General features: G+C 30.1%; 8 protein-coding genes and 1 long non-coding RNA gene across 15 annotated transcripts; 4 read left to right on the forward strand and 5 right to left on the reverse strand.

The window, feature by feature from the left end:
- Positions 1 to 303: 303 nt before the first annotated feature.
- Hexim (Hexamethylene bisacetamide inducible) lies at positions 304 to 4,272 on the reverse strand. Its single transcript, XM_066743588.1, has 3 exons — positions 4,152 to 4,272; positions 2,657 to 3,853; positions 304 to 2,257 (listed from the first exon to the last, which is right to left on the reverse strand). The coding sequence occupies exons 2-3, from the start codon at positions 2,813 to 2,815 to the stop codon at positions 1,394 to 1,396; spliced, it is 1,023 nt and encodes a 340-aa protein (XP_066599685.1). The 5' UTR covers positions 2,816 to 3,853; positions 4,152 to 4,272; the 3' UTR covers positions 304 to 1,393.
- Positions 4,273 to 4,405: 133 nt separating this feature from the next.
- LOC136783434 (mitochondrial import inner membrane translocase subunit TIM14) lies at positions 4,406 to 6,075 on the forward strand. Its single transcript, XM_066743594.1, has 3 exons — positions 4,406 to 4,546; positions 5,290 to 5,421; positions 5,502 to 6,075. The coding sequence occupies exons 1-3, from the start codon at positions 4,544 to 4,546 to the stop codon at positions 5,712 to 5,714; spliced, it is 348 nt and encodes a 115-aa protein (XP_066599691.1). The 5' UTR covers positions 4,406 to 4,543; the 3' UTR covers positions 5,715 to 6,075.
- Positions 5,815 to 8,031, reverse strand: LOC136783428 (growth hormone-regulated TBC protein 1). 5 transcript variants are annotated; one of them, XM_066743584.1, is made up of 8 exons: positions 7,904 to 7,952; positions 7,635 to 7,685; positions 7,335 to 7,558; positions 7,017 to 7,247; positions 6,781 to 6,941; positions 6,602 to 6,710; positions 6,320 to 6,505; positions 5,815 to 6,240 (listed from the first exon to the last, which is right to left on the reverse strand). In XM_066743584.1, the coding sequence occupies exons 1-8, from the start codon at positions 7,935 to 7,937 to the stop codon at positions 6,133 to 6,135; spliced, it is 1,104 nt and encodes a 367-aa protein (XP_066599681.1). In that variant the 5' UTR covers positions 7,938 to 7,952; the 3' UTR covers positions 5,815 to 6,132. The 5 variants fall into 5 exon arrangements, with proteins under 5 accessions (XP_066599681.1, XP_066599682.1, XP_066599683.1 ...); XM_066743585.1 differs by lacking the exon at positions 7,635 to 7,685 and having other exon boundaries at positions 7,335 to 7,536; positions 7,904 to 8,031; XM_066743586.1 differs by having other exon boundaries at positions 6,320 to 6,710; positions 7,335 to 7,536; positions 7,904 to 7,980.
- A 1,946-nt stretch (positions 8,032 to 9,977) lies between these two features.
- LOC136783473 (uncharacterized) lies at positions 9,978 to 10,662 on the reverse strand. The gene is made up of 3 exons (XR_010824270.1): positions 10,543 to 10,662; positions 10,280 to 10,451; positions 9,978 to 10,187 (listed from the first exon to the last, which is right to left on the reverse strand). It is a non-coding gene; the product is annotated as an uncharacterized lncRNA (long non-coding RNA).
- A 776-nt stretch (positions 10,663 to 11,438) lies between these two features.
- Positions 11,439 to 12,797, forward strand: LOC136783432 (coiled-coil domain-containing protein 97). The gene is made up of 3 exons (XM_066743592.1): positions 11,439 to 12,383; positions 12,461 to 12,623; positions 12,696 to 12,797. Exons 1-3 carry the CDS (start codon positions 11,797 to 11,799, stop codon positions 12,699 to 12,701), a joined length of 756 nt encoding a protein of 251 aa, XP_066599689.1. The 5' UTR covers positions 11,439 to 11,796; the 3' UTR covers positions 12,702 to 12,797.
- Positions 12,798 to 12,835: 38 nt separating this feature from the next.
- Positions 12,836 to 20,136, forward strand: LOC136783422 (ATP-binding cassette sub-family C member 10). 2 transcript variants are annotated; one of them, XM_066743574.1, is made up of 12 exons: positions 12,836 to 13,757; positions 13,932 to 14,705; positions 14,764 to 15,265; positions 15,332 to 15,567; positions 16,317 to 16,554; positions 16,616 to 16,884; positions 16,944 to 17,153; positions 17,216 to 17,427; positions 17,507 to 18,592; positions 18,668 to 19,610; positions 19,672 to 19,811; positions 19,881 to 20,136. In XM_066743574.1, exons 1-12 carry the CDS (start codon positions 13,623 to 13,625, stop codon positions 19,996 to 19,998), a joined length of 4,863 nt encoding a protein of 1,620 aa, XP_066599671.1. In that variant the 5' UTR covers positions 12,836 to 13,622; the 3' UTR covers positions 19,999 to 20,136. The 2 variants fall into 2 exon arrangements, with proteins under 2 accessions (XP_066599671.1, XP_066599672.1); XM_066743575.1 differs by having other exon boundaries at positions 15,332 to 15,555.
- Positions 20,137 to 20,155: 19 nt separating this feature from the next.
- LOC136783516 (EF-hand calcium-binding domain-containing protein 11-like) lies at positions 20,156 to 20,708 on the reverse strand. Its single transcript, XM_066743746.1, has 3 exons — positions 20,676 to 20,708; positions 20,528 to 20,614; positions 20,156 to 20,458 (listed from the first exon to the last, which is right to left on the reverse strand). The coding sequence occupies exons 1-3, from the start codon at positions 20,706 to 20,708 to the stop codon at positions 20,156 to 20,158; spliced, it is 423 nt and encodes a 140-aa protein (XP_066599843.1).
- Positions 20,440 to 21,810, reverse strand: QIL1 (MICOS complex subunit MIC13 homolog QIL1). The gene is made up of 3 exons (XM_066743593.1): positions 21,496 to 21,810; positions 21,266 to 21,425; positions 20,440 to 21,198 (listed from the first exon to the last, which is right to left on the reverse strand). The coding sequence occupies exons 1-3, from the start codon at positions 21,507 to 21,509 to the stop codon at positions 21,010 to 21,012; spliced, it is 363 nt and encodes a 120-aa protein (XP_066599690.1). The 5' UTR covers positions 21,510 to 21,810; the 3' UTR covers positions 20,440 to 21,009.
- A 1,392-nt stretch (positions 21,811 to 23,202) lies between these two features.
- ova (ovaries absent) lies at positions 23,203 to 26,706 on the forward strand. 2 transcript variants are annotated; one of them, XM_066743576.1, is made up of 8 exons: positions 23,203 to 23,336; positions 23,400 to 23,592; positions 24,373 to 24,659; positions 24,739 to 24,879; positions 24,943 to 25,140; positions 25,207 to 25,386; positions 25,468 to 25,972; positions 26,094 to 26,706. In XM_066743576.1, the coding sequence occupies exons 3-8, from the start codon at positions 24,453 to 24,455 to the stop codon at positions 26,696 to 26,698; spliced, it is 1,836 nt and encodes a 611-aa protein (XP_066599673.1). In that variant the 5' UTR covers positions 23,203 to 23,336; positions 23,400 to 23,592; positions 24,373 to 24,452; the 3' UTR covers positions 26,699 to 26,706. The 2 variants fall into 2 exon arrangements, with proteins under 2 accessions (XP_066599673.1, XP_066599674.1); XM_066743577.1 differs by lacking the exons at positions 23,203 to 23,336; positions 23,400 to 23,592 and adding an exon at positions 23,607 to 23,778.
- The last annotated feature ends 819 nt before the right edge of the window (positions 26,707 to 27,525 follow it).

The following is a 27,525-nucleotide window of genomic DNA, read 5'->3' on the forward strand; positions in this document are numbered from 1 at the left end:
GAAAAGCTTTGGCACAGATTTAACAGTGATTTATTTGGTATGTTTTGAATCTCAATATAACATTGCGCAATATAATTGAAACGCCTTTTGTACAACTCTTTATCCATATGAGATGTAATATTTTAACAATACAAAATATCATGTATGTATAATATCACAATCGCTAATCTGCGTTCAAATGGAAATCTTGTGTATAAAATTATATGTAGTATAAAAGAAAAATTTTTCTATGAGCTAACGAGTCATAAAATTTGTAGTATATATTATTTAAAGGATGATTGATTTGAAAAACTTAGAATGGTATATAGAATAAACAAAAACTTGTTTTATTCAAATATTCAAAGCACAGTATGGTTTGTGTGCATACTATATATAAATATATATATATATATGTATACATATATACACATATATATGTATTTAGTACATTCAGACCATAAACTAACATCTAATCTTATCAGCTAAATTTATACAATTGTACAAAATTTCGCATTTCTTATATTAATCATCACAATTTTGTATTTATAATATTATATATAATACTTTATTACAATATACAGTTGAGCATATTGCTCAAATATACATGGGATTTTTTGTTAGTTGATGGTCTGCGGACCTCTTACACATGATAATTATCATTGAAAACTGGCAGTATATATCAGAAAATGGATGCATAACTGCAGCAGCATCAATAAAGCAATAATCTAATTTTTATATAAATGACAAATTCGACTTAAAGGCAAACCTTCATTTATTAATAAATAGTTTAACTCCATTTTAAAATATATGAAACAAATATATAATTAAGCATGGAAAAACAAAATATAAAGAGATAGAGATAGAGAGAGAGAGAGAGAGAGAGAGAAGAAAATGAAAGAGATTCAACAATGTAGTCTTTTTTATTAATAAGAATCAGTTCGTATTCTGATATTACAGAACTCGAGTGAAATCGAGAAACAATGATAAATGAAGGGAACACGAGAAAACAATCAAATGCATACAAATAAGCTAAGACTGTTGTGCATCCACATTTCTTTGATTCCATAATAATCAAATGATTTACAAATATAGAAGAGGGTCTTTCTAATAGAACCACTGGCATACAATAAAATGCAACAATTTTAAAATTAAAGAATGAAATAGACAAGTTTAACATTTATAACGAATATTTAAGAATGGGAGAGGCCTGCTAAAGTGAAAGAGAGGAAAAATGGAGAGTGGATAATATGTGTACCTAAGCTGGAAGGCTATCAACATCAAGAGTAACTGAATGGCCATTCGAAAGATTACTGGATGCATTGGAGGACTTTGGGCTGGTATTCTGAGCCATGATTGAGCAGTCACTACTCCTGTCAGTACCAGGGGCACAATTTTGACTTCTATGAGCTTTTTTCTATTTGAAAGATTTATAGGTAGAGGAAGAGTCTGTACTGCATTGGTGACAGCTACAAGAGCTATGAGCCTCGCCACTGGAGCTACTGTCACTATCGCTTTCACTGTCTATACTGAATATAGGGCTATTTTTTCTGACAGTTCTTAGCGCATCATTTTCCCTTCGCAATTGTTCATTCTGTTTTGTCAAATCTTCAATTCTCTGCTGACATATTTTCAGCTTCTTTGCCATTTCTATTTCTGTAGTAGCAACACTTTTACTATCAGACTCTTGTTCTTCCATCTGATGTAGATTTTTTCCTCTTAATCTTTTTGTTAATAGATCCACTTTTGCTTCCAATTGTATATATTCTTGTATTAATTCTGACTTTGTTAGAGTCCCCAGTCTCTCTGCATGAAGGTCCTCGTATGCACTAGAGAATTCCTTTGTAAGAAACTCTTCTTCATCTTCTGGGGAGGAATAAAAATAATCTTCATCCGAGTCTACGCTGAAACTGGAATCTCGAGTTCTAGGTGGTGCTTGAGGTTTATGAAAATTTGGAGGTAGATCAGAAGCTTCAGAAAGCTTCTGTTCAAGATTGGGTAAATCACTGTGATCATTCATAAGGAATTGCGTAGTATTATATGGTGCTGGTGGTTGTCTACCAGCTTTAATTAGCCTACCAAGGATTCTACGTTTCATCTGTTGTTGATAAGTAAGGTGCTGCTTTGAGTATGGCTTTAACTTCCGATGTTTAGGTTTACCCCTACGAGTCTTTCTTTTTTTGGTACCTACATCTGTACTATCTTCAGGTTGTACACTATCCTGTTCCCCGCTACCACTACCACTCTCAAACTTGATACCTTTACCAATCACCTTGTGTACCTGCGAAAATTTTAATTTATCAAACTTAGTTAATAAAACCCTAACAATAATTGAAATAAATTGGAAAACTCTTAAATTTCAGCAATTAAATTTAAAAGAAGACTATTAAGAAATGTTAATTTTTAAACTTAAACAAGTAAAAATTAAAAATAAATTAATGCGCAATGATGAAAAGTAGTTCAATAAAAGTAATGTATTTTTATAAAATTTTGGTTGGAAGTTATAAAGTAGATATAAAAAGGGAAAACGAAGATTTTCGAAATAAAAGTATTATAGGTTTTCTGATGAAGAGATAGAAGAAAATTTAGAGTTTGAGATTAAATTTAGGATAAATGATGACAAATGGAAATTGAATAATAGTTTAGATAAAGGATGAAAAAGAGAAAAGTTGTTATTTACATGGTGGCCATTGAGACAGGTGATTGGACGAGTGGTTCGTACAGGCGGCGACACTTGCATCGAGGTAGAAGAAGCCGATGACGCCTGAACGGCCTCGGCATCGCAGAGACTATCGATGTCAATTTTCTCTATTGTTTTATTACCGCTTTCCAACTCCATTTGCCGTTTTTTGATTTTTATTGAGCACTTGAACCTGGCACAATTCTAACAGACTGCTAAAAGTTTTCTCTTCCGCACTAATAACTGTATCTCTGCCAATATTAAGCTCTCGTCCTTAGCGTAAACAACTACGAGAGCGCCATATTTAACGTTCTTTAACGTGATTCCGCAATCTGCTTTCTGCCTGGTCTGCCTGGCGATAGTAGAGTAGTAGACCTGCTGAGCTGAGCTGAGCTCAGAGCTGAGAGAGTAGAATAGCCGAGCGACCCCTTCCCCTCCACTTCTGTTAACCCAACGAGATGGCAGACATGCGAGTTACCAGAGTAACCAGAGTTCGAGCCGAGGAAGCGAAGCATGTGGGGATGATGTAGGTGGGGCGGGGTCTCAGTTACCTAAGCTACAGGGTGATAGCAAATCTTCATCCCCATTCGTGCGCAGCCTCCACAAATAACCAATCGTCTGCTTTCCACTATTCCATCTCTCTCGCGCTCATCTTTTCTTCAACTTTTCAAACTTCCCTTCTTTCTTACAAGTTACAACTTCCCTTACTCAACCTCATAAATCTCTCTACTCTCTAGTTTTCAATTTCTGCAGTATATCCAACCACTACTACACATACACATTACTATTACATCAATCAAAGCTTCAATTTCTTTCAAAACTAAGAAACAGCTCCACATTTCCACAATAAAAGGTTCTAATACCTACCTTCTCACCTTCTGGAAGCACAATATATAATTAAATTATAATCAGTTTTATTGTTATGAGCAAGACGAACCTCCATTTTTGGGCTTTTTTTTAATCCTTTAATGTTAATGATTGATTGATCGAGTCATTTATTATTTTTATTTACAACTAAGTTAAAAAGCAAATTTATTTTCTTCATTTAATTTGTAATTCCGATAATTCACACTTCTTTAGCTGCTCTGCGATATGGATGTAGCCGTTGAATAATTATTTATATCGCTAATAAGCTTGTGATCTGTTTGTTGAGGTTTTTATTAACTTCAACTACTTCGAGCGTGAGGCAATTATGGTCTAAAAAATTGTAAAAGTATTTTTTTTTTAACTTTTTCTTCATTTGAATATATAGGGTGTACCACTAAAAACGACCTAGACCACATGTAAAATCCTGCTTGCCTTCGTAACTATAAGAGATATTAGTTTTTTATGTAAGACTTTTGAAGCGTTTCTAAAATATTAATATTTCCCATAATTACAAAGATAGATATAATTTTTTCATTCATAAGCTAAGTTATTTTAAGTGGTACACTGTATGTATATTTATAGGTTTTTAATAAAAAAAGATAGTATTAATAAAAGTATTAAATGAGACCTAGATCCTAGATTCCATAAGCGCAGCAACTTGAACTTTCATGCAGTGTCTGCTGTGTGATTCTTATTGCGCATTACGCGCTGTGCGCGTCTATGCTTGAACTAGCTATAGCTAAGCAGTAAGCATTTATGTACTTGAGTGATGACTGATGAGTTGCCTCGTGTTTTTAAGTCTATACACATGCACAAATCCAACAAATATCTATTCATGTACATCTATAGTCTATTAATGTAAACCCATTGTTAAACCGGATACAAATGTGTTCGCCAAAATACAAAATTGCGTAGCTGTGGAACGCTCACGGCTCAACGCATCTAATTTATACATATATGGTTAATGAATTAAATGTCAGTTAAAAAGATTGGTTGAATCGATCGAATCGACTTTTAAAGATGGTAAAGTTTATAAATTTATTCTAACATTACAATTTTTTTATGAAAAGGTAATAATTATATTATTCGAGGAAAATAAAGTGAGGTTATTCCGAAGAATTGTTTCCTTTAACTATTTTTTTTCTTCAAATAAACAAAGTTGATAAAAGAATGTAAACCATAAATCTATTAACGAAGAGTTAATTTTAAATAAATATATAGGGCTTGTCGTTTATCGTGCCCTAAACCTTGCACGTAAGAAAATGTTTGTTTACCTCCGTAGCTGTTAAAGATATTACAAATTTGTATAAAAGCATTCCAAATGCCAATATCAAAAAGCTTCGGAACGGTCTTATACAATAATTTAATATCTTTTATATAGTTACGGATATACACGTCTTTTTTTATTTATGGTCTGGGCCGTTTTAAGTGACGAACCCTATACAGCCTACGCCAGTGAAAATGCCATTGAGTATGAATGCAAGACAACGTGGATTTTTGTAACTATTACAGTTATCAAAGTTTTAACATAAAACTTTTCTGAATACATTAGTATATTTTCCAAAAGTCTTATGCAACATTTTAATATCTCTTATAGTTATGGAAATGTACATATTATTGTAGCTAAAATCTGGACTGTTTTACATGTAGGACTTTGAGTTAAGAAAACGTCATTGCACCAATATTATTTTGGTTAACCTTGATAGTATTATACATGATAAATCAATTTTAAAAAATGCAATTTTTTAATTAAGATAAATTTTTAGAGCAGTCTTATATTAGCTGGCATAGGGCTTGCTGTGGCAGGAGTTGCTGGACGATACATAATTAAACAGTTGCCCAATTTGACTAAAACTATGTCCGAAACTTTAAAAAGTATGCCAAAATTAGATTCTCAGGTATAGATTTTAATTGATAACTCATTGTTTTCTATATTATTAAGATCTTTATTACTTAAAATAAAATCTTAATTTTTCAGTCTTTGGCTAATAGCAAGTACTATAAAGGTGGTTTTGAGGCAAATATGACTAGAAGAGAAGCCAGCTTAATTTTAGGAGTATCCCCTTCAGCAAACAAAGCAAAAGTAAAAGAACAATTTAAAAAAGTAATGTCATCTAATCATCCTGATAGAGGAGGATCACCATATATAGCAGCAAAAATTAACGAAGCAAAGGATTTATTGGAAAAATGAACTGTGGGATATTCTATTTATTGTAGGAAATATGAAATTACTTTTTACATATGTACTTATCATTAAAAAATTATATTATTGCAATTTATAAAAAGCAACATTGTCTCATTTGTTCCTTTAATACTGTTGTTTAAAAAGGCAATGAATACATGTAAAACATATGCATGCAATAGATTTTTGTATATAAATATTGTAAAAGGTAAATAAGGATAAAGGAAAAATTACAAATCTTTCACAGAACAAAAACAGCTGCTCAGTACAAATATATGAACTTTCAAAATAACCCTAAAACTACATAACAATGCTGCCTACTGAACAGTAGAAACCACATATTCAATATATATTCATTCAGTAGAAATTGCATTAACATGATATAGACTAGAATATATTAGGCCATTAATAAATCACATAACATCTACTATCGTCGTAATTTATCTTCTTTTTCTTTCATATGTTGTATCATTACTTTAGATCTTAACTTTGCTATTGTACCACCTGGAAGTGAGCCAGGTACTTTAAAAATACTCTGATAAAAAATTTCATTTATTAGCTTCAAACATTTATAATATCTTTTCAGTATTATGCTAAAACAATTATGTTCATACCTGCATAAAATCATGGCACCTTAATACTATGCTATCCTTAGTAATTTGTTTGAAACATTCGGCTAGGGCGGCAAAATCTTCGCAGGCTAGAAGATTATCTTTATTTCTTTTTATAAGTGTTAAAGCTACGCGAAAAATAATTTTATTGCCTTCGTAAAATAAACAGTCCCATATTCTAAGAACTGTCTGATAAAGAAAAGTGAAGAAAAGATTTGAAATTTTATTAATAACAAAATATATTATTCTTTTTATATATTTTAATATTTTAGCATATGTACTTACTTCGATAGGCAGGACTTCTGCAAATAAACAAATGAACCATTTGGTAGCAATAACAGCCCAAGGTAATCCTAAATTTATAACATGCTGATATACATCAGGCATTTTTATTCTAAATCAAGTAAAATTAAAACATAATTATACATAATATAAGAAACTGGATCTTAAATTTTATATTCTACCTTACTAATTCTGCAAGAACATCTATATCTGTAAGTAATCCATCCATAGTTGGAGTATAATACTCAGGTAAAATTTTTTCTATCAATACTTTAAGCAGCCAAAATGCAGTTTCTTCATTCTTTGTAACTAATAATAATAAACCAGCAATATAATTCAAACCCTAAAAATGTTTTTAAATTTTAAACTACTGTTCTTATTTATATAATGAATAAAATATAAATATTCAACATCATACTTGACAATATCCAACCGTCTTGTTTTGATGAGCAAAAGCCAATAGAATATTATATAACTGATGCTGTTGATTTTCTGTATTATTAAAGAAAATGTTATCAGGAAATGTCCGAGGTAGATCAGTTTTAATAACATCAACTATTTCTACATTATGAGGGCCTTGTAATAATCTTTCATAAAGATCTGGGTAATCACTTTTCAACTTATCGCCTTCACTCACTGAGAGCCACACCTTGGTAAATAAAATATTATTTTAAAATTAACAAAAAAATCTATATCCATCAAATTATGAAATTATTTAAACGAATAAAATACTCACCAATCCTCTATACTCTCCAGGAATGCCTTTACGTACATATCTCTTAATGGTAATACTCCGCTGCAATGATTTACCTTTTCCAACAATTTCAGCCCATTTTTTTGCTCGTTTAGCAAGCACTTTAAGATACTCAGACATAAATTCTTCATATGTTTCATAATTGAATTTTTGTGGTCGCTCAAACCCGTATTCATCCACATTACTGTGAATAAAAAATTGTATATCTAATAAAATATTCACTTGTAAATTGTTCAAAATATTATTAATGTTACAAAAATTGATAAATTATAATAAATGTACTTGTGACAAAAAGGGGCAGAAAACTATGACTTCTATAGACTCTAATATAACCTGAAAATTATTTTATTAAATGAATAATGTTTTTAAAAATAATTACACAGTATACGAGAGATACATATTCAAAATTAATATTTATATTAACAAAAGATTATAACCTCAAAAATATATTCATTACCTTTAAACTTGTAGGAAATATAATAAAAAAAATGTTGCATACGTATAAATAATTTTTGATAAATAAAATATATGTATTAGTATTATTGACTTACCTAAAACACGAACCTGCCATTCCTTTATTAACATATCCAATTAAGAGCAAGAAAGATGCGTTCCATAATGATCCATTCATAAACTAATAATCGCTAATACACAGAATACACTTCGAACGACATTCACCGTATTCACGTATGCTAGCATCCTCATGAGATCCTCATCCTATATCTACATATGTATGTATGTATATGTACATATATGTATGTAAGATGTATGTAATATGTATCAGTATGTATTGTAGAGTGCAAGGTTGCCAAGTCCGCCATCTTGAATAGTACTACGCTCTATAGTAAGTGAATTTTGATATAAGGAATGCAGACTGCACAAAGTGTACTGCCAGCGGAAATACGTCAGTAGCCATCTTAAATGCAGAACGTAATATATCAAAAATTATATATATTATATTCACAGCCTGTCACCGTGAACGGCGTGAACGAAGACAAATGTTAGTATACGGAAAAATAAAGTGTAATAAAGAAATATTTGATCTATCTGACAGCTGATGTACTTATGGTATAAGTGAATAAATAAAATAAAAATGCTTTTCCTAAATTGATTTTTAATTTTGATAAAATGGTCAAATGTAGCCATTAATAAATTAGATTTGGTAATAAATACAAAAAATGCGTTTTATTATAACAAATGAGTTGAGGTAAAATAAACTCAATGTTTTTATATTAATCTGTTAATAAATGCATTTTTTTATTTATTATGGAGTCCAATAAATTAATGGTTATTAAAAAAAAAATTCCTTGTAATGAAAAAAGAAATGAAAAAATTTTAATCTTCACCAAGACTCGAACACGAGCCCACCGCATGATAAACGGCAACCTTACCGCCTGCGCTACAGCGCTCACTTGATGTACCAAGAGCAAAACAGGCTTTTAAAGACTGACTACAATTCTTTCACTAACTCGTCATAAACGATTAAGAATTAGCTGTAATAATAAATACATTTATCTACATAGCATTATTGTACTAAATTTATTGTTTTTAATTTGAAGCATACATTTTGCATGAAGATATGATAATTTAAAACCATTCAGTACTCTATATACAAAACTATTCATATGCTCAACTATCATAAATTAATTAAGTAATATTATAATATTTGTTATATGTAGTCGAATAACTATGATAAACCAGCATATGAATAGTTTTGTATTTAAAGTATTGCATGAACATCCTTAAAGTATCGTATCTTCATGTAAAATGTATGCTTCAAATTAAAAACATAATAAATTTAGTGCAATAATGCTGTGGAGATAAATGTATTTATTATTGCAGCTAATTCTTGATCGTTTATGACGAGTTAGTGAAAGAATTGTAGTCAGTCTTTAAAAGGCTGTTTTGCTCTTGGTAAATCAAGTGAGCGCTGTAGCGCAGGTGGTAAGGTTGTCGTTTGTCATGTGGTGGGCTCGTGTTCGAGTCTTGGTGAAGTTTAAAATTTTTTCATTTTTTTTTTCATTACAAGGAATTTTTTTTTTAATAACCATTAATTTATTGGACTCAATAATAAATAAAAAAATGCATTTGTTAACAGATTAATATAAAAACATTGAGTTTATTTTACCTCAACTCATTTGTTATAATAAAACGCATTTTCTGTATTTATTACCAAATCTAATTAATTAATGGCTACATTTGACCATTTTATCAATATTACAAATCAATTTAGGAAAAGCATTTTTATTTGCTTTGAGTTTTTAGGTAAACGCAGCACCACTTCACACGGATAACACGTAAAAATGTCACGGTTAGCGGTAGTCGCTCTTCTTCTAAAGCCAATGTTGCCTGAAGTCCAAATCACACCTATGCTCTCCAGGCATAGTTGTGTTTGTACCGCTTCCCTTTAAATTTTCTATACTCCTGCTGGCTAGCGTTTATCTTCATTTTTGTTGCTAAAAGCTTGATTCTGGCATCACTGCCGTGTGGAACTATTAGTTTGCTAATAAAAGCAGAGGCTTAATTTTAAGAGATTGCAACATATAGTAATTAATATAGATACAATTGTAAAAAGAAAACAAAAATTTTATTTTACATATATTAACTTTAAATAAAATCCCACAAAGTACTGTAAAATATCTAACATGTTATATTATATATCTAATCTGTCAGCTTCTTTATTTTAATATTCATCTCAATTATCACAGTTTGATCCTCAGCGATGACACAGTAACCACATTATGGTGAACCTATTCTTTTTTTTTAATGTTCGATCCACATAGCTTCATCCTCAGCAGTGATACAGTAAACACACGTACATTACTATAATTTAATCTGAAACAAAATCCCACAAAGTACTATAAAACATCTTACATTTTATATTATATATCTATTCTGTCATTTTCTTTATTTATTATTGTATTTACCCAAAATGCTGACTCATTTATTTTAATGTCTGTCTCAATTAACACAGTTTGATCCTCATCAGCGATGACACAGAAACAACATTATGGTGAATCTATTCCTTTTGTTTTAATGTTCAATCCACATAGCTCCATTCTCAGCATTGACATAGTAAACACTTTACAATAATTTAATCTGAAACAAAATCCCAAAAAGTACTATATAAAATCTTACATTTGAAATTACAAATGTAATCTGTCAGCTTCTTTATTTGTATCGTATTTACCCAATGTGTTGACTTGTTTATTTTAATATTCATCTCAATTAACACAGTTTGATCCTCAGCGATGACACAGTAACCATAATATGGTGAATCTATTCCTTTCATTTTAATGTTCAATCCACATAGCTCCATCCTCAGTAGTGACATAGTAAACACATTACTATAATTTAATCTGAAATAAAATCCCAGAAAAAACTATAAAATATCTTACATTTTATATTATATATCTAATTTGTCAGCTTCTTTATTTATTATTGTATTTACCCAGTTTTTTCACTCGTTTATTTTATTATCCGTCTCAATTAACATAGTTTGAATCTCAACGATGACACAATAACCACATTATGTTTAGTCTATTCCTTTATTTTAATTTTGAAAATCTGCATAGCTCCATCCTCAGCACAGTGACATAGTAAACACATTACTATAATTTAATCTGAAATAAAATCCCACAAAGTACCACAAAATATTTATATCTTACATTTTATATTATAAAATTTATTGTTATACTTATCTAAAATGTTCAGTCCTTTATATACTTTTAAAAATTATTTTTATGTACATTTTACAAATTTCGTCACTTTATTTATTCACTTATACCATCAGTACATCAGCTGTCAGTAAGATTAAAACTGTCACTTTATTTCTTTATATTACTTTATAACTTGTGGTATGTATATACTAACATTTGTCTTGGCTCACGGACCATGCATTATGTATTTTGAAATTAGTAATTAGAAATATCTATATTGCGGTCCCTCTACAGTCTCTACCCTCTGACGTATTTCCGCCGACCAGTAGTATCAGCAGCGACTATAGCGTAGTACCCAAAATAGTACTACGCTATAGGATATGTCGCTTTTGGGTACTACGGTAGTACCGAAAGTACTACACTTGGCAACCTTGGTAGAGTGTATTAAGTGTGCCTGCCTGTGCCTGCAGCAGCCTGTAGTACAGTATATGTGCCCTCCTTCATTCCACTTATTGGCTGTAAAGAAAGAAATTTAACATTTCTACGCATAGAAATTTATAAATTTTATCAACATCGATACCAAACAAATACCACTAACCTAAATTATTATAATTAAAGTTATATCAGTGGTGGTATGACATACACACTACACTGCGCTAACAGCTACATTTACTACACAGGAATATATCTGACTGACATGGAAAAACATTTGACTTATGTATAAGGTTTATAAACGTTCCCCTCGAAGTTGGAACTGTTGGAAGTTGGAGTTGACTTGATACACCATGAGCAATGTTGGCAATGTCCCTCCTCATTTCTGCTTCAATAAATCAACAAGACAAATTGATATAAAAAATAAAAGGTATGCAGCCTTAAAATTACTGATTGAGAAAAGAGAATATTTTAGTGAGACTGAGATGAGAAAACGAAATCCACTACTGTATGACCATCTCATAGGCCAGTATTTAACAATAGAAGAAAAACAAGCAATAGAAAATATTGATATAAGTAAAAGCTCCTTTTTAGACATTTTAATGACAAGCATTGAAAATGATGAAATAAGGAAGTATCAAGAAATTCAAAAAGAAAATGAAAATAATATTCTAGAAGAAGAGGAGGAGGAAGACAGTAATTGTGATAGTCCAAATAACAAAAGCATGCCTGAGCCTGAATCAGAAACTTTTGTTAGACATTCCAAATTATTGTGGGGGGAAGATTTAGGCAATCGAGACGAAAGTTCAAATCAAGTGATTAGACCACATACAGTCAGACATATAATATCAAACAGTGAAAAAGAATTGCTCAGAAAAGAATTTGTCACACATATGTATCAAAGTTTCTTAAATGGCTCTGACATTGATTTTGATTATAGGTATTAAAAACTAAATATTTTTTACATATATATTCTGTGTTTGATTACTAATATATTTAATTATTATAATTCTTTAGTACTGTAGATGATAATGAAGCATATGATAATATAGATTTGAGAACACAAGATGAGGAAGACAAATATTTTGACTCCGAATCTCCTGAAACTGTTTTGCTTGAAAATAATGTAGATCATAACGAATCAGAAGATGAGCTGGATATATATATGAGAGCTTTGGAGGTCAGTTTAAATTTTTTCTTTAAAAAACTTATTTTTATGAAAAGTTATGATTTACAGATTAATTGTTTGTAGGAATAAACGCCCATCAATGAATATTTTGGAGATGATGAATTGAGATTAATAAAAAAATAATATAAAAAATTGTAAATAAAAATCTTATAAAATGTATGAAAGTTTTTGCATTTGTAATATATATCCTTTCCTTTTCGTAGTGTTCAACAAAGACATATTAAAAGTGGCGCTACTTTCGGTCTTTTCGCGTCCAGTTCCATATATTATAGGGTGCGTTACACTGATACGCGTAGATATATTTGTATGCTTACGTGAAAATGTAAGAATGTAAGAAATACATACACTGCAAATACTCAATATCATGCAGTTACACTGAGCATGTACATTTGTATATATGTACAATTGTACATACATGGTCATTTGCAGAAGTGCAGTTGGTTGCAGTCAGCTGTCACTGAGTTAAGTCAGATCCGTCAAATCCATGAGATGAGATCCACTCAGCAGCGCCCCAACGTCAAAATCTTTGAAAATAAAACCATTTTTTTTACTAAGCAAAGGATAAACGTAAATTTGTCCGATTTGTAAAAAATGACAGGGATGATGATGACATGATAAATATGATGACAATATTGAGTAGTGTTGACACTTTGACAGTACTGTAGTGTATGTACATATGTCATGCAAGCAAGACAATACGGTTACATGTACAGTTTACTGCAGTTTACCACCAATCATCATTCACCGCTCGTCATAAGTTATAACCTCAAATTTATTTTAAGCATTTAAAATTTGAGTTCTTCACCTGCTTTGCTTCATTACAAAATGAAGTTTGGAGTTTGATAAAATATTGAATAGCTAATTATATAGTTTAAATCAAAACACAAAATATTCTGTTTGATAAAAACTTCATTATTTTTTTAAATTTATCAATATATTATTAAATTATATTAAATCATAATTTGATGTCTCAGCTAATAGAAATTTATTATGGAGAATTCTATAGATAATATGAAGTCTTGGAGATGGAATTGGACTGAATTTTGTGGCTATGAAGAAGGTATTAAGCCTTTGGATCCTAAGACTCATGATCTTGGAATATGTTTTCAACAATTATGTCTGCAGGTATATTAAAATACTTTCTTTATTGATGTACTTTGACTATTAATTTCATTCTGCTAATCCTACCTTCAATCAAGCAATAAAATATACTAATATGGATAGCATTAATGCTAGTCAATATACATATATATATAAAGGAAATATTTGTTTAGTCTTTAATTTAATTTTTTGTTGTAGGTGCCTGTCTTAGCGCTTTTAGCAATAATTTCTTCTTATTATTGTGGGAAAAGAAATTTAACTGTCTTTCGTGAAAATAATTCAAATCCTGCATTAAATTTAAGAGTTATTGTAACTATTTGCCTTGCAATACTTCCCATTATAAGAGCATATATTATCCTTACAAATACTAAATTTCCTTCTAAAAGCAATGAACTGAGTAAAGAGAATATAATAATGCCTCGTATACTAACTACAACACCAAAAAGTAATCTGGATGGATTTTTGGAAAATGAAAACATAATACAAAAACTAAAAGATGGATTGAATTATTCATCTAATATTGTAAGATTACTTTTTCCTTTTGATAACACAATAAAAACTACTATGATGCCTACTACTATGGCTGGACATAATTATACATATAAAGATGAAATAAAATTATTTATGATAAAAGACAAGCAAAGTTCTGCTAAGCCTATTGATTATCTTGTAGCAGGAATTGAAGGTTTAGCTTGGTTTGTTCATGTCTGCTTCATTTTGTGCTTAAGAAAAGGTAATATTTATAATCCAAGAGGTCCTTTGATTATTAGAGTACTGATATTCTTATTAATTGTTATTTCAATATTACTACTGAGGAGTCATGTTAATTATAAATCAATTGATGACGTTTTACCAAATTTATCACTTGGATTCAGTATTAGTGTAGTAATACTTTTATTTATATACACTCTTACCTTAATACCTGACAACAGAATGACTACTGTAGGCAGTCCTCACATGAGATTTAATGAGGTATTTATTATACATTGTAATATCTATCATTTGGATTCATAAATTAAATTTTTTGTAGATAGGTGAGCGTACAGCGTTACTTCCATCTTCTAGCTCTTCTTATGTACAATTTTCACAAGAGCAAGACTCTAATTACCTTGGAATTGCTATGGATAATGTTACTACCTTCTCCAAATTATCCTTCCATTGGGTGTCATCTTTAATGGAAAAAGGGATAAAAAAACAATTACATCATTGTGATGACTTATTCGATTTACCAGAGTCTGTTAGCTGTAATAACATCTGTGAAAAAGTAGAAGATTATTTAACACAATTGCCAGCTATTAGAAATTCAGATGAAGTTACTTTTTACTCCAAAAATGTATCACTACTCCATTTTCTCCATAAATGTTTTGGCTGGCAATTTTATGCAGTTGGAATATTAAAGTTTATAGCAGATTGTGCCTCATTTATGAGTCCAATTGTTTTAAATAAATTACTTGGATTTATTAAAGATAAAAATGAACCACTTTTAAATGGCTATTTGTATGCTGCTTTAATTATTTTAAGTTCTTTGATAAGTAAGAATTTAATTAATATTAAATGTATCAAAAATGTTCTATTGTTAAATTCAACTTGTATTTCAGGTGCCTTTTGCAGTACGCATTTTACATTTTGGATGTCCATTGTAGGTTTAAAAATTCGTGCCACCATTGTTTCCTTGGTGTATAGAAAAATTTTATACTCATCCAATACACAATTAAATCAACAACTAAATTTTGGAGAAATTGTCAATTTTATGACTACTGATAACGAAAGAATCATCAACAGCTGTCCAAGTTTTCATACATTTTGGAGTATACCGTTTCAAGTAATAATTGAAGTAATAAGTGAATAAATGTGACATGTCAGTTTTTAAAAAAAAATGATATATATATTTTTAGATAACTAGATAAATTTAAACGTAAGTTAAAAAAATTCATTCATTTTTGTTGTCTCCAGGTAGTTTTCAAATGCTCAATGTCTCTACCACTCATATTGTGTACAGGGTATTTCACTTAATTTACCTCAGATTGTGGATTTAAAAATTCATTCATGTTTGTAAATATCAAAGAAATCAATTCTTTTCATTGGATGTATCTGAAAGTACTTTCTATTCATATACAAAAAGATTTCATGCAGGAAATCGATATCTTTTATAATTCTGAAGATTAATCAATTTTTACATTAATGCTCTAGGACAAATTGAGTCAAACACATTGTATAGAATCTGCCAATTACAGCATCAAATAATAAAGATGCAAGTAAATATGACACTCTGTAACTAATATATTTATAAAAATTTTGCAAAAGGTTATTTTGAATGCAAATAATAAGATTTTTCGAGAAGTGACTGTATGTAAAATTTAATATCTCTTACACTTATGGAGCTATGTGTCTTTTGCAACTATGCTTTGGATTTTTTTAACTGACGGACCTTATATTTTACATAATGAGCTTTAATACTAATTTACTAAAATCAATCAAATTGTGATATGACACCTTCATCCATTTATATATTCAATTTGCAAACAAATAATAATATAAAATATCTTATTCGTTTAAAAAATGGGTGGTAATTTTATTTTCCAGCTAGCAGTTACATTGTATTTGCTTCATCAACAAATAGGAATTTCCTTTCTTGCGGGTGTTGCTTTTACAATTATATTAATACCAATTAACAAACTAATTGCAAATAAAATTGGAAGACTGAGTACAAAATTAATGGAGTATAAAGACAGAAGAGTGAGATTGATGGGAGAAATATTGCGAGGCATAACTGTAATAAAATTAAACGTTTGGGAAGATCATTTTTTAAGAAATGTTTTAAGTATGTCACAACTTATATAGCAATGCTAATATTTATCTTTTCATCTTATTCATATTTTTAGAAATACGTGAAAAGGAATTAAAATACTTACGAGGAAGGAAATATTTAGATGCACTATGTGTTTATTTTTGGGCTACAACACCTGTATTAATATCAATTTTTACTTTTTCCACATTTGTTCTTCTTGGTCATGAAATGGATGCTAAGACTGTATTTACAAGTATGGCTTTATTAAACATGCTGATTGGTCCACTTAATGCTTTCCCATGGGTATTAAATGGTCTTACTGAAGCCTGGGTTTCTATTAAAAGAATTCAAAAAATGTTAGATGTAAGTTACAATGGTTTTATGCTCATTGAATTGTTTAATCTAAAGCAGAATAAATATAGTTACCAGATATGGATATCTCTTCATTTTATTCGGAGCCTCCAGAAGGAGTGGATATCTTTTTTAAAGATGCAATACTCAGTGTAGTTCCTGTTGATGAAAAGCAGAATACTTCAGAAATTATAGTTGCACCTTCCACTTTTGCCGATAATAGATCTTTAAATAACAGTAGCGATTTTATGTTACATCTTATTAACATCAGTGTAAAAAAGGTATTTTTATAAATTAAGATTACATTTTTGTTTTCAGCTATTATAAAAAAACTTTTTATCAGGGTCAATTGATTGGAATAATGGGGCAAGTTGGTAGTGGTAAATCATTATTCTTGCAATGCATCTTAGGAGAAATTATTAAACATTCAGGAATAATAGCAGTGAGTGATACAATAAGGGGTTTTGGATACGTGAAGCAAAACCCTTGGTTGCAGCGTGGCACTATTAGAGACAACATTTTATTTGGAAAAACTTATGATTTTCATAGATATCAGTGAGTATATTTTAATTTATCTATAAATTAATATATATTTTCTTACAAAAGTATTAATAAACAATTTGTTTCTTTTTAGAACTATTTTACAAGCGTGTGCTCTTATTGAAGATTTTAATAGTTTACCAGAAAAAGATTTGACACTTGTTGGAGAAGCTGGAAATACTTTGAGCGGTGGACAAAAAACAAGAATTTCTTTAGCAAGAGCTATATATGCTGATAAAGATATTTATTTATTGGATGATGTGCTAGCAACATTGGATGCAAAAGTAGCATATCATGTTTTTCATAATGCTATTCTACATTTATTAAAAGGAAAAACTCGAATACTTTGTACACATCAGGTACAATATCTTATCCATGCAGATTGGACAATTGAGATGTCAAATGGAAAAGTACTTAAGCAAGGAAAACCAAATGACGTTATAAGTAATTTGGAAGATTATCTGCTAGCCTCAGATTGTGGGAATGATGAAAAGGATCTAACACGAGTAAAGGAACCAGTAAAACAACTAACAGAAACCGATGAGTTTCATAATAAGCCTTTACACGATGAAGAACATTCTGAGACAGGAACAGTTCAACTTGGAGTTTATACAAAATACGCCAAAGCTGTAGGATATTATTTAATTTTATCAATATTTCTATCAATGGTTTTAATGCAAATTTCTAAAAATATTACGGATCTGTGGTTGTCTTATTGGGTTACACATATCAATGATACCTCCCTGATAAACTCTACAATTACAAGAGAAGGAAAGCTGTTTGATATTTATAGCTCTTATCTAAAAAATGATTCCAACTATTTTTTGATAATTTATGGATTTCTCGCTGCAATCAATTCTATCTTTACGTTGATAAGAGCATTTATTTTTGCATATGGAGGGTTGCAGGCAGCAACTGTTCTGCATAAACAGCTTCTAAAAGTCGTAATCAAAGCAAAATTAACATTTTATGATATTCAATCCGTTGGTAGAATTATTAATCGATTTTCATCTGACACCTATACTGCTGATGACTCTCTTCCATTTATTATTAATATATTGTTTGCTCAATTTTTTGGATTGTTAGCTGTTATAATTGTTATATCGTATGGGCTACCATGGATATTTTTAATTTTAGCCCCACTGATTCCAATATATCATTGGTTGCAAAATCATTATAGGTAATATGTAATGAATTTTTTTTAACTTAAATCAATTAACATCCAAAAGAATGCTTATTTGTTCAATAATTTTAGATTGACATCAAGGGAGATAAAAAGATTGTCTAGTAATGCACTTTCACCGTTATATGCCCATTTTAACGAGACTTTGAATGGAGTTACAAGTGTCAGAGCTTTCCGAAGCGTATCGCGTTTCAAACATGAAAACGAGCTTTTGCTTGAAACTAGTCAGAAGACACAGTTTTCTTTGTTGGCCGTAAGTCAATGGTTATCACTTAGACTACAAATTATTGGAGTGATACTTTTAGCAGGAATCAGCATCATGGCTGTTTTACAACACCAATATGATATAGCTGATCCTGGATTAATTGGCCTTGCCATTACATACACCTTATCTATAACTGGGCTTCTAACAGGCGTGGTTAATGCGTTTACCGAAACAGAAAGAGAAATGATAGCCGTTGAAAGATTAAAGCAATATTTGGATAATATTACTATCGAAAATATAGACGGAGATAATCCACCATATGCTTGGCCTAGTCAAGGAGTCATTGAATTCAAAGACGTTGAATTAAAATATAGAGATCATTTGTTACCATCCTTAAAAGGGATTTCGTTTATAACAAGACCAGCTGAAAAAATTGGTGTGGTTGGTCGTACAGGAGCAGGAAAAAGTTCAATTTTTACTTCACTTTTTCGACTAATAGATATCAGTTCTGGAGATATATTAATTGATAATGTTAATATTAAGTCGTTGCTATTAAGCGCTTTAAGATCTCGATTGGCTATAATTCCACAAAATCCATTTCTGTTTACGGGCACAATTAGAGAAAATGTAGACCCTTTGGAGCAATACCCTGATCTACAAATATATAAAACATTAGAAAAATGTAAACTTCATTCGTTAGTTGCTCGCTTAGGCGGATTAGGAGCCAATCTTGAAGAAAGTGGATGCAATCTGAGTGCTGGCCAGAGACAATTATTTTGTCTTGTCCGCGCAATTTTGCATAACGCTAAGGTATAACAAGATTACTTAACATCTTTTATATATAGGCATATAATTTGATTTTTCTTTTTAGATTGTTTGTATTGATGAGGTGACGGCTAATGTTGATCAAGAAACAGACAAATTTATACAATCTACGATAAAGACTTCTTTTAGAGGCACTACCGTTATAACAATTGCGCATAGAATAAAAACCATTATGCATTGCGATAGGTGAGTATTCTGATTTCAATCAAATATGTTTTATATTATTATTTTAACAAAATATATTTACATTTTTAGAGTTTTAGTAATGAAAAATGGAGAAATAATAGAATTCGAGGAGCCAAATCTTTTAATTGAAAATACTGATTCCTATTTTTATAATTTGGTGACTCAAGAATATTCCGATAAAGAGTGATTTATAGCATGTAAATATTTTTCTACATAAATTAATTACACAGAAGCTTTTATTTAAGGATATAAAGTATTACTTTGAAAGAATCATTTAACACAACAATAACAAATATTTATACTTATATTTAATACTAAAAAATAAATTTTTTTGCAATAAGCTATCAGTTTTTATTGAAAAGAATAGATAAATCATAAATATTAATAAAATTCTTTTTACAATAATCTATTTCTTTAAAAATGGTTTTCCAAACAGATTTAGATATTTTTAGTTTAACAAATGAACTGCTATCAATTAAATCATCAAATTTTATAAACCCCTTTGAATCCTTGTCCATTAAAGTAAACAAATTACTCAAGCCAAAAGTTTTGGTTCCAGAAGAGTAATGTTTAAACACCATTTGCACAAAATCTTCGTAATATATTTTTTCTATGTAATTGTTTTGTAAAACATTTGTTACCTGTAGCTGTTATTTAAGTAATTTAAAATATAAATATTTCAATAAAAAAAAAAATTATTAATAAAATAGTATTACTTCTTCTGAACAACAGCCAAACACAACTGTCATGGCTATTTTATATTCAAAGTTTGTTAACCACCCTTTGTTATTCTTATCAGCAAACTGAAAAGCCTAAAGTAATCTTTATATATATTTTAATCTTGTAATACGGGCATTGTCTTACCATTTTGGCTCTACATATACTTTTATTATCCATTTTTTGTATCAAAATGGTTAGCACTTTCAACTTGAACTTGGCTTTTTACTTCACCAAAACTGCATTTCAAAATTATATAGTTGAAATTGCTGGAAGTATTGAAGCTTTGTAAAGTATGTCATGTATATATAGAATTTCAATGTTTCCAGTGTATTTAGAAAATTTTTGAATATAGCCTAATATAGATCATACAGAATATGATGAAATAACAATAATAATTTTAAATCAAAATAAACATTATATTATTCACAGGTATTATTTATATAATAGTTTCTAATATATGTTGCTTAAAGAATAGCTTTCACTGTGCTTTTTCTAGTGGTTTTTTAGTTGACTCTAAATATTGTGATACTAATGTATATAATTTTGATACTCCATTATAGGTATGTGTAGGCAACTCAGAGACAAAATTGATGCTTGCAAAAATACCTCGATTCCAATTTTGCTTACAATAAACGCTGACATCAGAAACATTTGGCATATTGGGTATCTATGAATAAACATAATTTAGAAGAGTAGCAAGGATCGTTAACAAAATGTTGGCACAAGTCTAGTACCTTATCTTTAATACTCAAAGGAAGCTTGTTTGTAATTTGAGGTAAACGAAGGGTATACAATTCTTCAATTTTCTTTTCCCTTATATCATATTTTGACCAGAAAAGCTCGTTAGCAGAATAATAAACAACACCACCAATAACTGCATATTTTATAGTAAACCTGTAAAAAGATACTTTTTGAATTGTATTCAAGTCATTCAAAAAATTGTATTATAGGAATATATACTAACTTTAGTACTCCCATTGTTAAACTATAGTTTATTGTTATAAGTTTAATTCTAATCCTTTTAAATCTTATATATATATATATATATTTTTTTTTGGAGGTTAAATATCAACGATTACAATTTTGAGCTAAAAATTGTGTATATAATCACCAATTTTATAAATATTTGTATAAAATTAATGAAATAACAAATAAGGAATATTCTTTAAAATACAAAAGAAATTGATCTGGTGCAATTCAATTTAATTTATGACGTAACGTGTGTTTTATTACCAAGAAAGATGTCAGTAGATTGCAGTAGATGTCAGTCTGACACAAAAAAGTGGGTATGTATGTATGTATGTACATATACATTGCAACTGGTTGGGTGTGATCGGTACAATTGGACACAGTCAAATGGTATATTGTGCGTTACACAAACTATATATTTGTCTGATTCGCTGTCGCACGCAAAGGTCAGCGCCAACTGGTGGTGAATTCAGAACTGACTTAGAAAGGAAAACATTGAAAAAATTTTTCACAGAAATTAATATTTAGTGTGTCGAACATATTGCAAAAGTAATTCCATTAATGGTGACCTAATAATTATATTTATTCTATTTGTTCTAACTTGCACTATCTCTTTTTCTCTAATGTTTTCCTTTTTAAGCGGCCATTTTTATCACGATTCGATGCGCCACCTAGTGAGTGTTGCGATGGCGAATTGTGTCCATTTTTAGCCTAACCTTAACGGGATCCCTCACGCGTGCTTTACCGACAGTACAAGTTAATAAACAATTCGTTTAACAAAAGTTAAATGCGAAGTAAATTGCAAAAACGGGCTTCTTTATGACAAGGTGCCAATTCTAACGAGTCAATCGAGCTTAAAAAAACTCAAATCGGATGAAGAATAACGCTGTACCACTGTCCCGCGTTCTTGAAGTGGAAATGACCAAAAGTAACCTCTCTTCAAAAATGCGGCACAATGGTACAGCGTTATTTTTCAACTAATTTGAGTGATTTTAAGTTCGTTTGACTCGTTAGGACTGGCACATTGTCCTACAAAGGCACGATTGTTCAATTTGCCTCGCATTTGAATTTTATTAAACGAATTGTTTATTGACTTATACTGTCGGTGAAGCTCGCGTGAGGGATCCCGTTAAAGGTTACATACGTTCCAAATCCTTAGCACTTAACGGGATTTCTCACGCCTACTTTACCGACTGTTTAAGTCAATAAACAATTAATTTAATAAAAGTCAAATGCAAAGCAAATTGAAAAAACGGGCATCCTTATGACAAGGTGCCAGTTTTAACGAGTCAATCGAGTTTAAAAAAACTTAAATTGGTTGAAAAATAACTGTATCATTGTCCCGCGTTCTTGAAGAGGAGTCACTTTTGGTTATTTGCACTTCAAGAACGCGGGACAATGGTTACATACCTGTACATGATTCAGTTTTGAACAGTGCTTCGCCGAGCTCGTTCGATCTTCCAATAAAATGATCAATGGTAGCATTTAGCAGAGACAAATGTTGAGGGAGCGGTGTATGTTATTGGCTATTACTCTTAGATCTTATAATTTTATCCAATAGAAGTAGAAGTTTAAAAAGAAATCTGGTAACGTTACTGAGCTGCTACCTCTGCTGAATGCTACCAATCTAAACATTTTTTCTATAAAACTTATAGATTTTTAACCCCTATGGGCCCTATGAAATCCAAATAAGATTAATGTTAAACAGGGCTTTTACAATCATACCAAAATCTGTATACATGAAAAATTAGTCTTAAGTTAATTATATAATATTTTCATGTGTAAACGTAAAGTACAATAATTTTACATTAAACATAAACGTTAATTTTTAAAAATGTAAATAATTTTTTATATATGATTTGCAAATACAAATTAACGAAGAACTTTTAACATTTTCAGGGAAGTTTAGGAAAGTGCTAGTGCTAAGATTATAGGGGGTTGACAAAATTGCTTTGCTCCCGCCATTTTGGCCTTTTGTACGCCTATCCACTAGCATAGCATCCGCCTATCCATCCATGTCCACTGTAAAGGAGGGAACTGTCAGTGGGTTTCCTGGGTCTCCTGTTATTTACACAATGGATAAATGATTGTGGTAATTTTACATTATTGCAGTATTTCTCCAAATAATATTTCACAGTTTGTAAGAAGATGAATTCTGTTAAATTCGTCGAATTAGAATTAGTGTTAGACGTAAGTAGCTCTCGAACGGAAAGCATTAGTCCCGCATAATCAGGCAACTTTCTTAAAGGTTCAATAAATATTTGTTTCATTCCAAACGGTATGTTTATATTAATATTTATTGCAGTTAATTGTGAATTCTTAATGCGATTAATTAAATTAGTTTTATGTCTCAGATTTTATGAAATTTTAAGAAATGAATTACATTTTTCAAGTTTCATATGGGATTTTATATAAAATATATGATTAGAAGAGCCATGTTATTTCAACCAAATTATATATTTAACAATATTAAGTCTTTTACTTAATTAATACGTAAGACATTAAAATGTAGGATCCTATGTCACTCATTTTTTCATAAGCTGCCTGTACCAGTACTAAGTTTCTACTTTACACAAAAATGAAAAGCATTTTGAAAATAATTTTAAAATCTTAATATACTTTAAAAACACAAAGTTTATTTGTTCTAGGCTGTACCTTTAAACTTTCTGTATTTGTTTCTTTGTACTAATTGACATGATAGAATTTATGGGAAGTGTACAAGGTATAGATTAAAACAAACCAACTTATAGTAACAAAAATAGCAGCAAGAATGGAAAAATTATACTATATAAATTTAACTGTACTATTAAATTTTTATATATTTTAGATATCTTTTATATAGTATTATAATAATCTAATTTATTATTTATAGGTATCATAATCTTTAGGCTATAATACAAACTGTATTACTAATATTGTAAAATAATTGAAAATGAAGATAATATCAGAAATATGAGATTCACACATGCAGAGAATGAAAAATATGGGATAAGTTTGATTCAAGATCAAGCCCCTAATCATTTAAACAAAAGCATGATGGCAACTCCTGATGATGCAGAACCACTTATTGATAATACTAGTGAGGAAGGATCTATGGTATCTAATCTTCCTCTTTTATTTGCAAATGGCTGTCCTACGTCTCTAGAAAAAATTACAATGGTATGTGAAATTAGCTTTTTCAAACTACTCATAAAAATTAAACAAATTGTATAATAAATTTTAATAACTTGAATTACAGGCGCAACTTGAATGTTTTATAAATTTCATGGTTCAATGCTCATTAGGTCAAAATCTTAATAGCAGTATCAGCCAGCCACAATGGTGGCCTAAAGAAGTCAAATTTTCCAATCCTCTTGTTAGACCTAATAAAGTCAATGATGTTAGTTCCTTTCACCTCTTCTTATTAAATTATTAAATTTTATTAATGTTTCAATAATTTTAGAGTTGGATGGGAAATCTTAAGAAATTGGTATTTAGATGTTACACGTATCATAGAAGTGAATATCTGTTAAGGTTCTGTTCCTATCTTTCACGTTATCCTCGCAATGAGTTGGAATATGTTAATAATTGGGACTCTACCACCAGTCTCTATCATAAGCTTACAGGAAAATTATTGGTTACTTTTCGTAATGAAAATCTGGTTAGTCTTATATTGGATTTAACTTGTATATGGAAAAAAAAATCTAATTTGAGTAAAACTTTTTAGAATTATGACAAAAAATATGACAATGTCAGAAAGTCTTTATTAGGACATAGTGGAGCATCATTGAATAATACCAATAAGTTAAAAATGCAGCATCCAATCATGATGGTCCATCCACCTTCTGATGATATATACCTGTGTGACAATTGTGATGCAGAATTTATTGGATTAGAAAAAATGAAGGCAATAAAATATACTTAAAATTGACTGTTTTTAGAAAAAGCATATGATACATTTTCCTCTAATTTTTTTGCCACTTTTTAGGAACATGAACGAGTATGTTGTGGATTTGAGAATACAAGTAATAATTCCCGGCCAGCTACACCAGATACATTAATTTATGAACCTGAACTTCAGCAAAATCAATTTTTGGAATATTTTCAATTATTTACGAGTAAAACAGACTGCAATCAAGCTAAAAACGACTGTATTAATGCGCCTAATACCACGGAGCCGCCTGTAAGAGCATCTACACGGATCAGAGGGGCACTAAATTTAAACAGATGCCCAATAATTCCATTTTCTTCACCAGCTGGTTTATTATTGCTAAAAAAGTCAAAAATTATGACGGAAGAAATACAACAAGAACGATTAGACAGGGTAGAAAGACATATTTGTGCTCCACCAATAGACAAATCAAGCCGACCGAAATGGTTGGACAAAGAAATTGAGAAAAATAAATGGGCAATTACATATAAGCCTAATCAAAGCAAACCTGACGAATATGTACATCAGTATAAATTTCGCAATTCGTTTAGAAATAAGCCAAGTATGTATTTCAAATGTGTAGATAGCTTATAATTAGCATAAGAGTAACTAATTAAAAATATTAGTATTTTAGTAATAGTATTTCTATAAATTTATTTTGTTATAAAAGTTTTTTTTTGCAGTGCTAAGCATACCATCACAATTCCTATATATTATCTGCCGACCAGTTTTTGTCCTTTTAAGAGAATTGACAAATGAACAAATCGAAGAATTGAAACGGGACCCTAGCAAATATCACCGTCCGGCTCGAAAAGCAACGAATATTAGGCCAGGACCTGCAAGTTCAAAATTGAGAAATTACCTACGCTTATCTCAAAAACGGAAATTGTCAATGCAGGACGAAACGACAAAAGAAAGCAAAACCTCATCACAGGAATTACATACTGATACAGGTGAAAAAGAAATGAGTCAGAAACAGAAACAAAATATATTCAGTGAAAAGTCTATAACACTTATTAATCTTTGCTCTTCCGATGAGGATGATGATCTCGAACATTTTGCCTCTTCTGACGAAAATAGAGATCCTTCAAACATCCGTGAAATAGAATTAAGAAAAAGTTTTTTAAAGAAAATTGTACCAAAAAAGTGTTTTATTTATCCAACGGAAAGTAACGGTGATTGGTTAAAGGAAAGCATTTTGGATGAAAGAGATGGCTGTGCAAATAAACGATTAAGTAGCATGGTTCTGAGCGCACATCTCTCCCCTATTTTACGACCAGCCCCTTGAAGCACAATAGACTATAGGTCTGTTCTTTTTCGCTGTATTACTGCACTAGTGCAATAAGTTAGAACGAGAAAACATATGTTTGTCTTATTTCAACTAATTGCACCAGTTCGATAGTGCAGTAAAAAAGAACAAACCCTATAAATCATTGTTTCATTGCCTATGCAATTGCAAACCTGTAATTGTTGCGAATGTCAACTCAAGATGCTTGAGGATATGTTTCAAGAACATTATGGAATTTTATCAATTGCTAGCAGAGTGAATCTTGCATCATTATTGTTTTTTTTTTAATTATTCAAGCAATTGATAAATTTTGTATTGATCTAGTGACATATTCGTTATAAATTAAAAAAAAAGAGATGCGTGGCATTGCGATAGCTTAGTTAAAATAACACGTATTTACATGAGTCGGTGATTTGCATTATTTGAGAGTAATCCTTAGCATATTAATTACCAAAACAAATATAAATTAAATGTAGCATCCATTATAACATCTTACCAACATCGATTATACTTAATACAGATTACCGTCGTCATTGTTATATTAAGTCAGAAACGCATGTGGTGTTTTATGTTACATTCTTTTGTCAGAATTTGTCTGATATGGTTGTAACCTTATTATGCGCTATGTTTTTTTAATATATATTACCTTAAAAATACGATTAGTAATGACTAAAATCTTATTTAGTGCCCAATGTTATGATGAAATTGTTAGTTTCCAAACGGACCTTTATTAAAAATTTAATTGCTATATTCAGCGTTAAAAAAATATAATTGTAGATTATAAAGGTGAAACAATATTACCTAATGTCATAAAATCTGTTACTAAA

Source organism: Prorops nasuta, unplaced genomic scaffold, assembly GCF_024137725.1.
Source record: "Prorops nasuta isolate Cenicafe-Biocafe unplaced genomic scaffold, Cenicafe_Pnas_1.2 PNAS00033, whole genome shotgun sequence".
Lineage (NCBI taxonomy): Eukaryota > Metazoa > Arthropoda > Insecta > Hymenoptera > Bethylidae > Prorops > Prorops nasuta.

Excerpts from the sequence above, each read along its gene's own strand:
- Hexim (XM_066743588.1), bottom strand. The coding sequence starts at position 2,815 with ATGGAGTTGGAAAGCGGTAATAAAACAATAGAGAAAATTGACATCGAT. Across the intron at positions 2,258-2,656 it reads CCTGTCTCAATGGCCACCAT|GTACACAAGGTGATTGGTAA; the intron begins GTAAATAACAAC and ends AAATTTTCGCAG.
- ova (XM_066743576.1), top strand. The coding sequence starts at position 24,453 with ATGAGATTCACACATGCAGAGAATGAAAAATATGGGATAAGTTTGATT. Across the intron at positions 24,660-24,738 it reads CTCTAGAAAAAATTACAATG|GCGCAACTTGAATGTTTTAT; the intron begins GTATGTGAAATT and ends CTTGAATTACAG. Across the intron at positions 24,880-24,942 it reads GACCTAATAAAGTCAATGAT|AGTTGGATGGGAAATCTTAA; the intron begins GTTAGTTCCTTT and ends CAATAATTTTAG.
- LOC136783432 (XM_066743592.1), top strand. The coding sequence starts at position 11,797 with ATGAGCAATGTTGGCAATGTCCCTCCTCATTTCTGCTTCAATAAATCA. Across the intron at positions 12,384-12,460 it reads GACATTGATTTTGATTATAG|TACTGTAGATGATAATGAAG; the intron begins GTATTAAAAACT and ends ATAATTCTTTAG.
- LOC136783422 (XM_066743574.1), top strand. The coding sequence starts at position 13,623 with ATGGAGAATTCTATAGATAATATGAAGTCTTGGAGATGGAATTGGACT. Across the intron at positions 16,885-16,943 it reads GAATTCAAAAAATGTTAGAT|TTACCAGATATGGATATCTC; the intron begins GTAAGTTACAAT and ends GAATAAATATAG. Across the intron at positions 18,593-18,667 it reads TGGTTGCAAAATCATTATAG|ATTGACATCAAGGGAGATAA; the intron begins GTAATATGTAAT and ends CAATAATTTTAG.
- LOC136783428 (XM_066743582.1), bottom strand. The coding sequence starts at position 7,937 with ATGTTAATAAAGGAATGGCAGGTTCGTGTTTTAG. Across the intron at positions 7,559-7,634 it reads TCTGCCCCTTTTTGTCACAA|ATATACAATTTTTTATTCAC; the intron begins GTACATTTATTA and ends ATATTTTATTAG. Across the intron at positions 6,241-6,319 it reads GGTGCCATGATTTTATGCAG|AGTATTTTTAAAGTACCTGG; the intron begins GTATGAACATAA and ends ATTTTTTATCAG.
- LOC136783516 (XM_066743746.1), bottom strand. The coding sequence starts at position 20,708 with ATGGATAATAAAAGTATATGTAGAGCCAAAATG. Across the intron at positions 20,615-20,675 it reads GTATATGTAGAGCCAAAATG|TTTGCTGATAAGAATAACAA; the intron begins GTAAGACAATGC and ends TAGGCTTTTCAG. Across the intron at positions 20,459-20,527 it reads TTGGCTGTTGTTCAGAAGAA|CTACAGGTAACAAATGTTTT; the intron begins GTAATACTATTT and ends CTTAAATAACAG.
- QIL1 (XM_066743593.1), bottom strand. Across the intron at positions 21,199-21,265 it reads CTTTGAGTATTAAAGATAAG|ATACCCAATATGCCAAATGT; the intron begins GTACTAGACTTG and ends GTTTATTCATAG.
- LOC136783434 (XM_066743594.1), top strand. Across the intron at positions 5,422-5,501 it reads TGCCAAAATTAGATTCTCAG|TCTTTGGCTAATAGCAAGTA; the intron begins GTATAGATTTTA and ends TTAATTTTTCAG.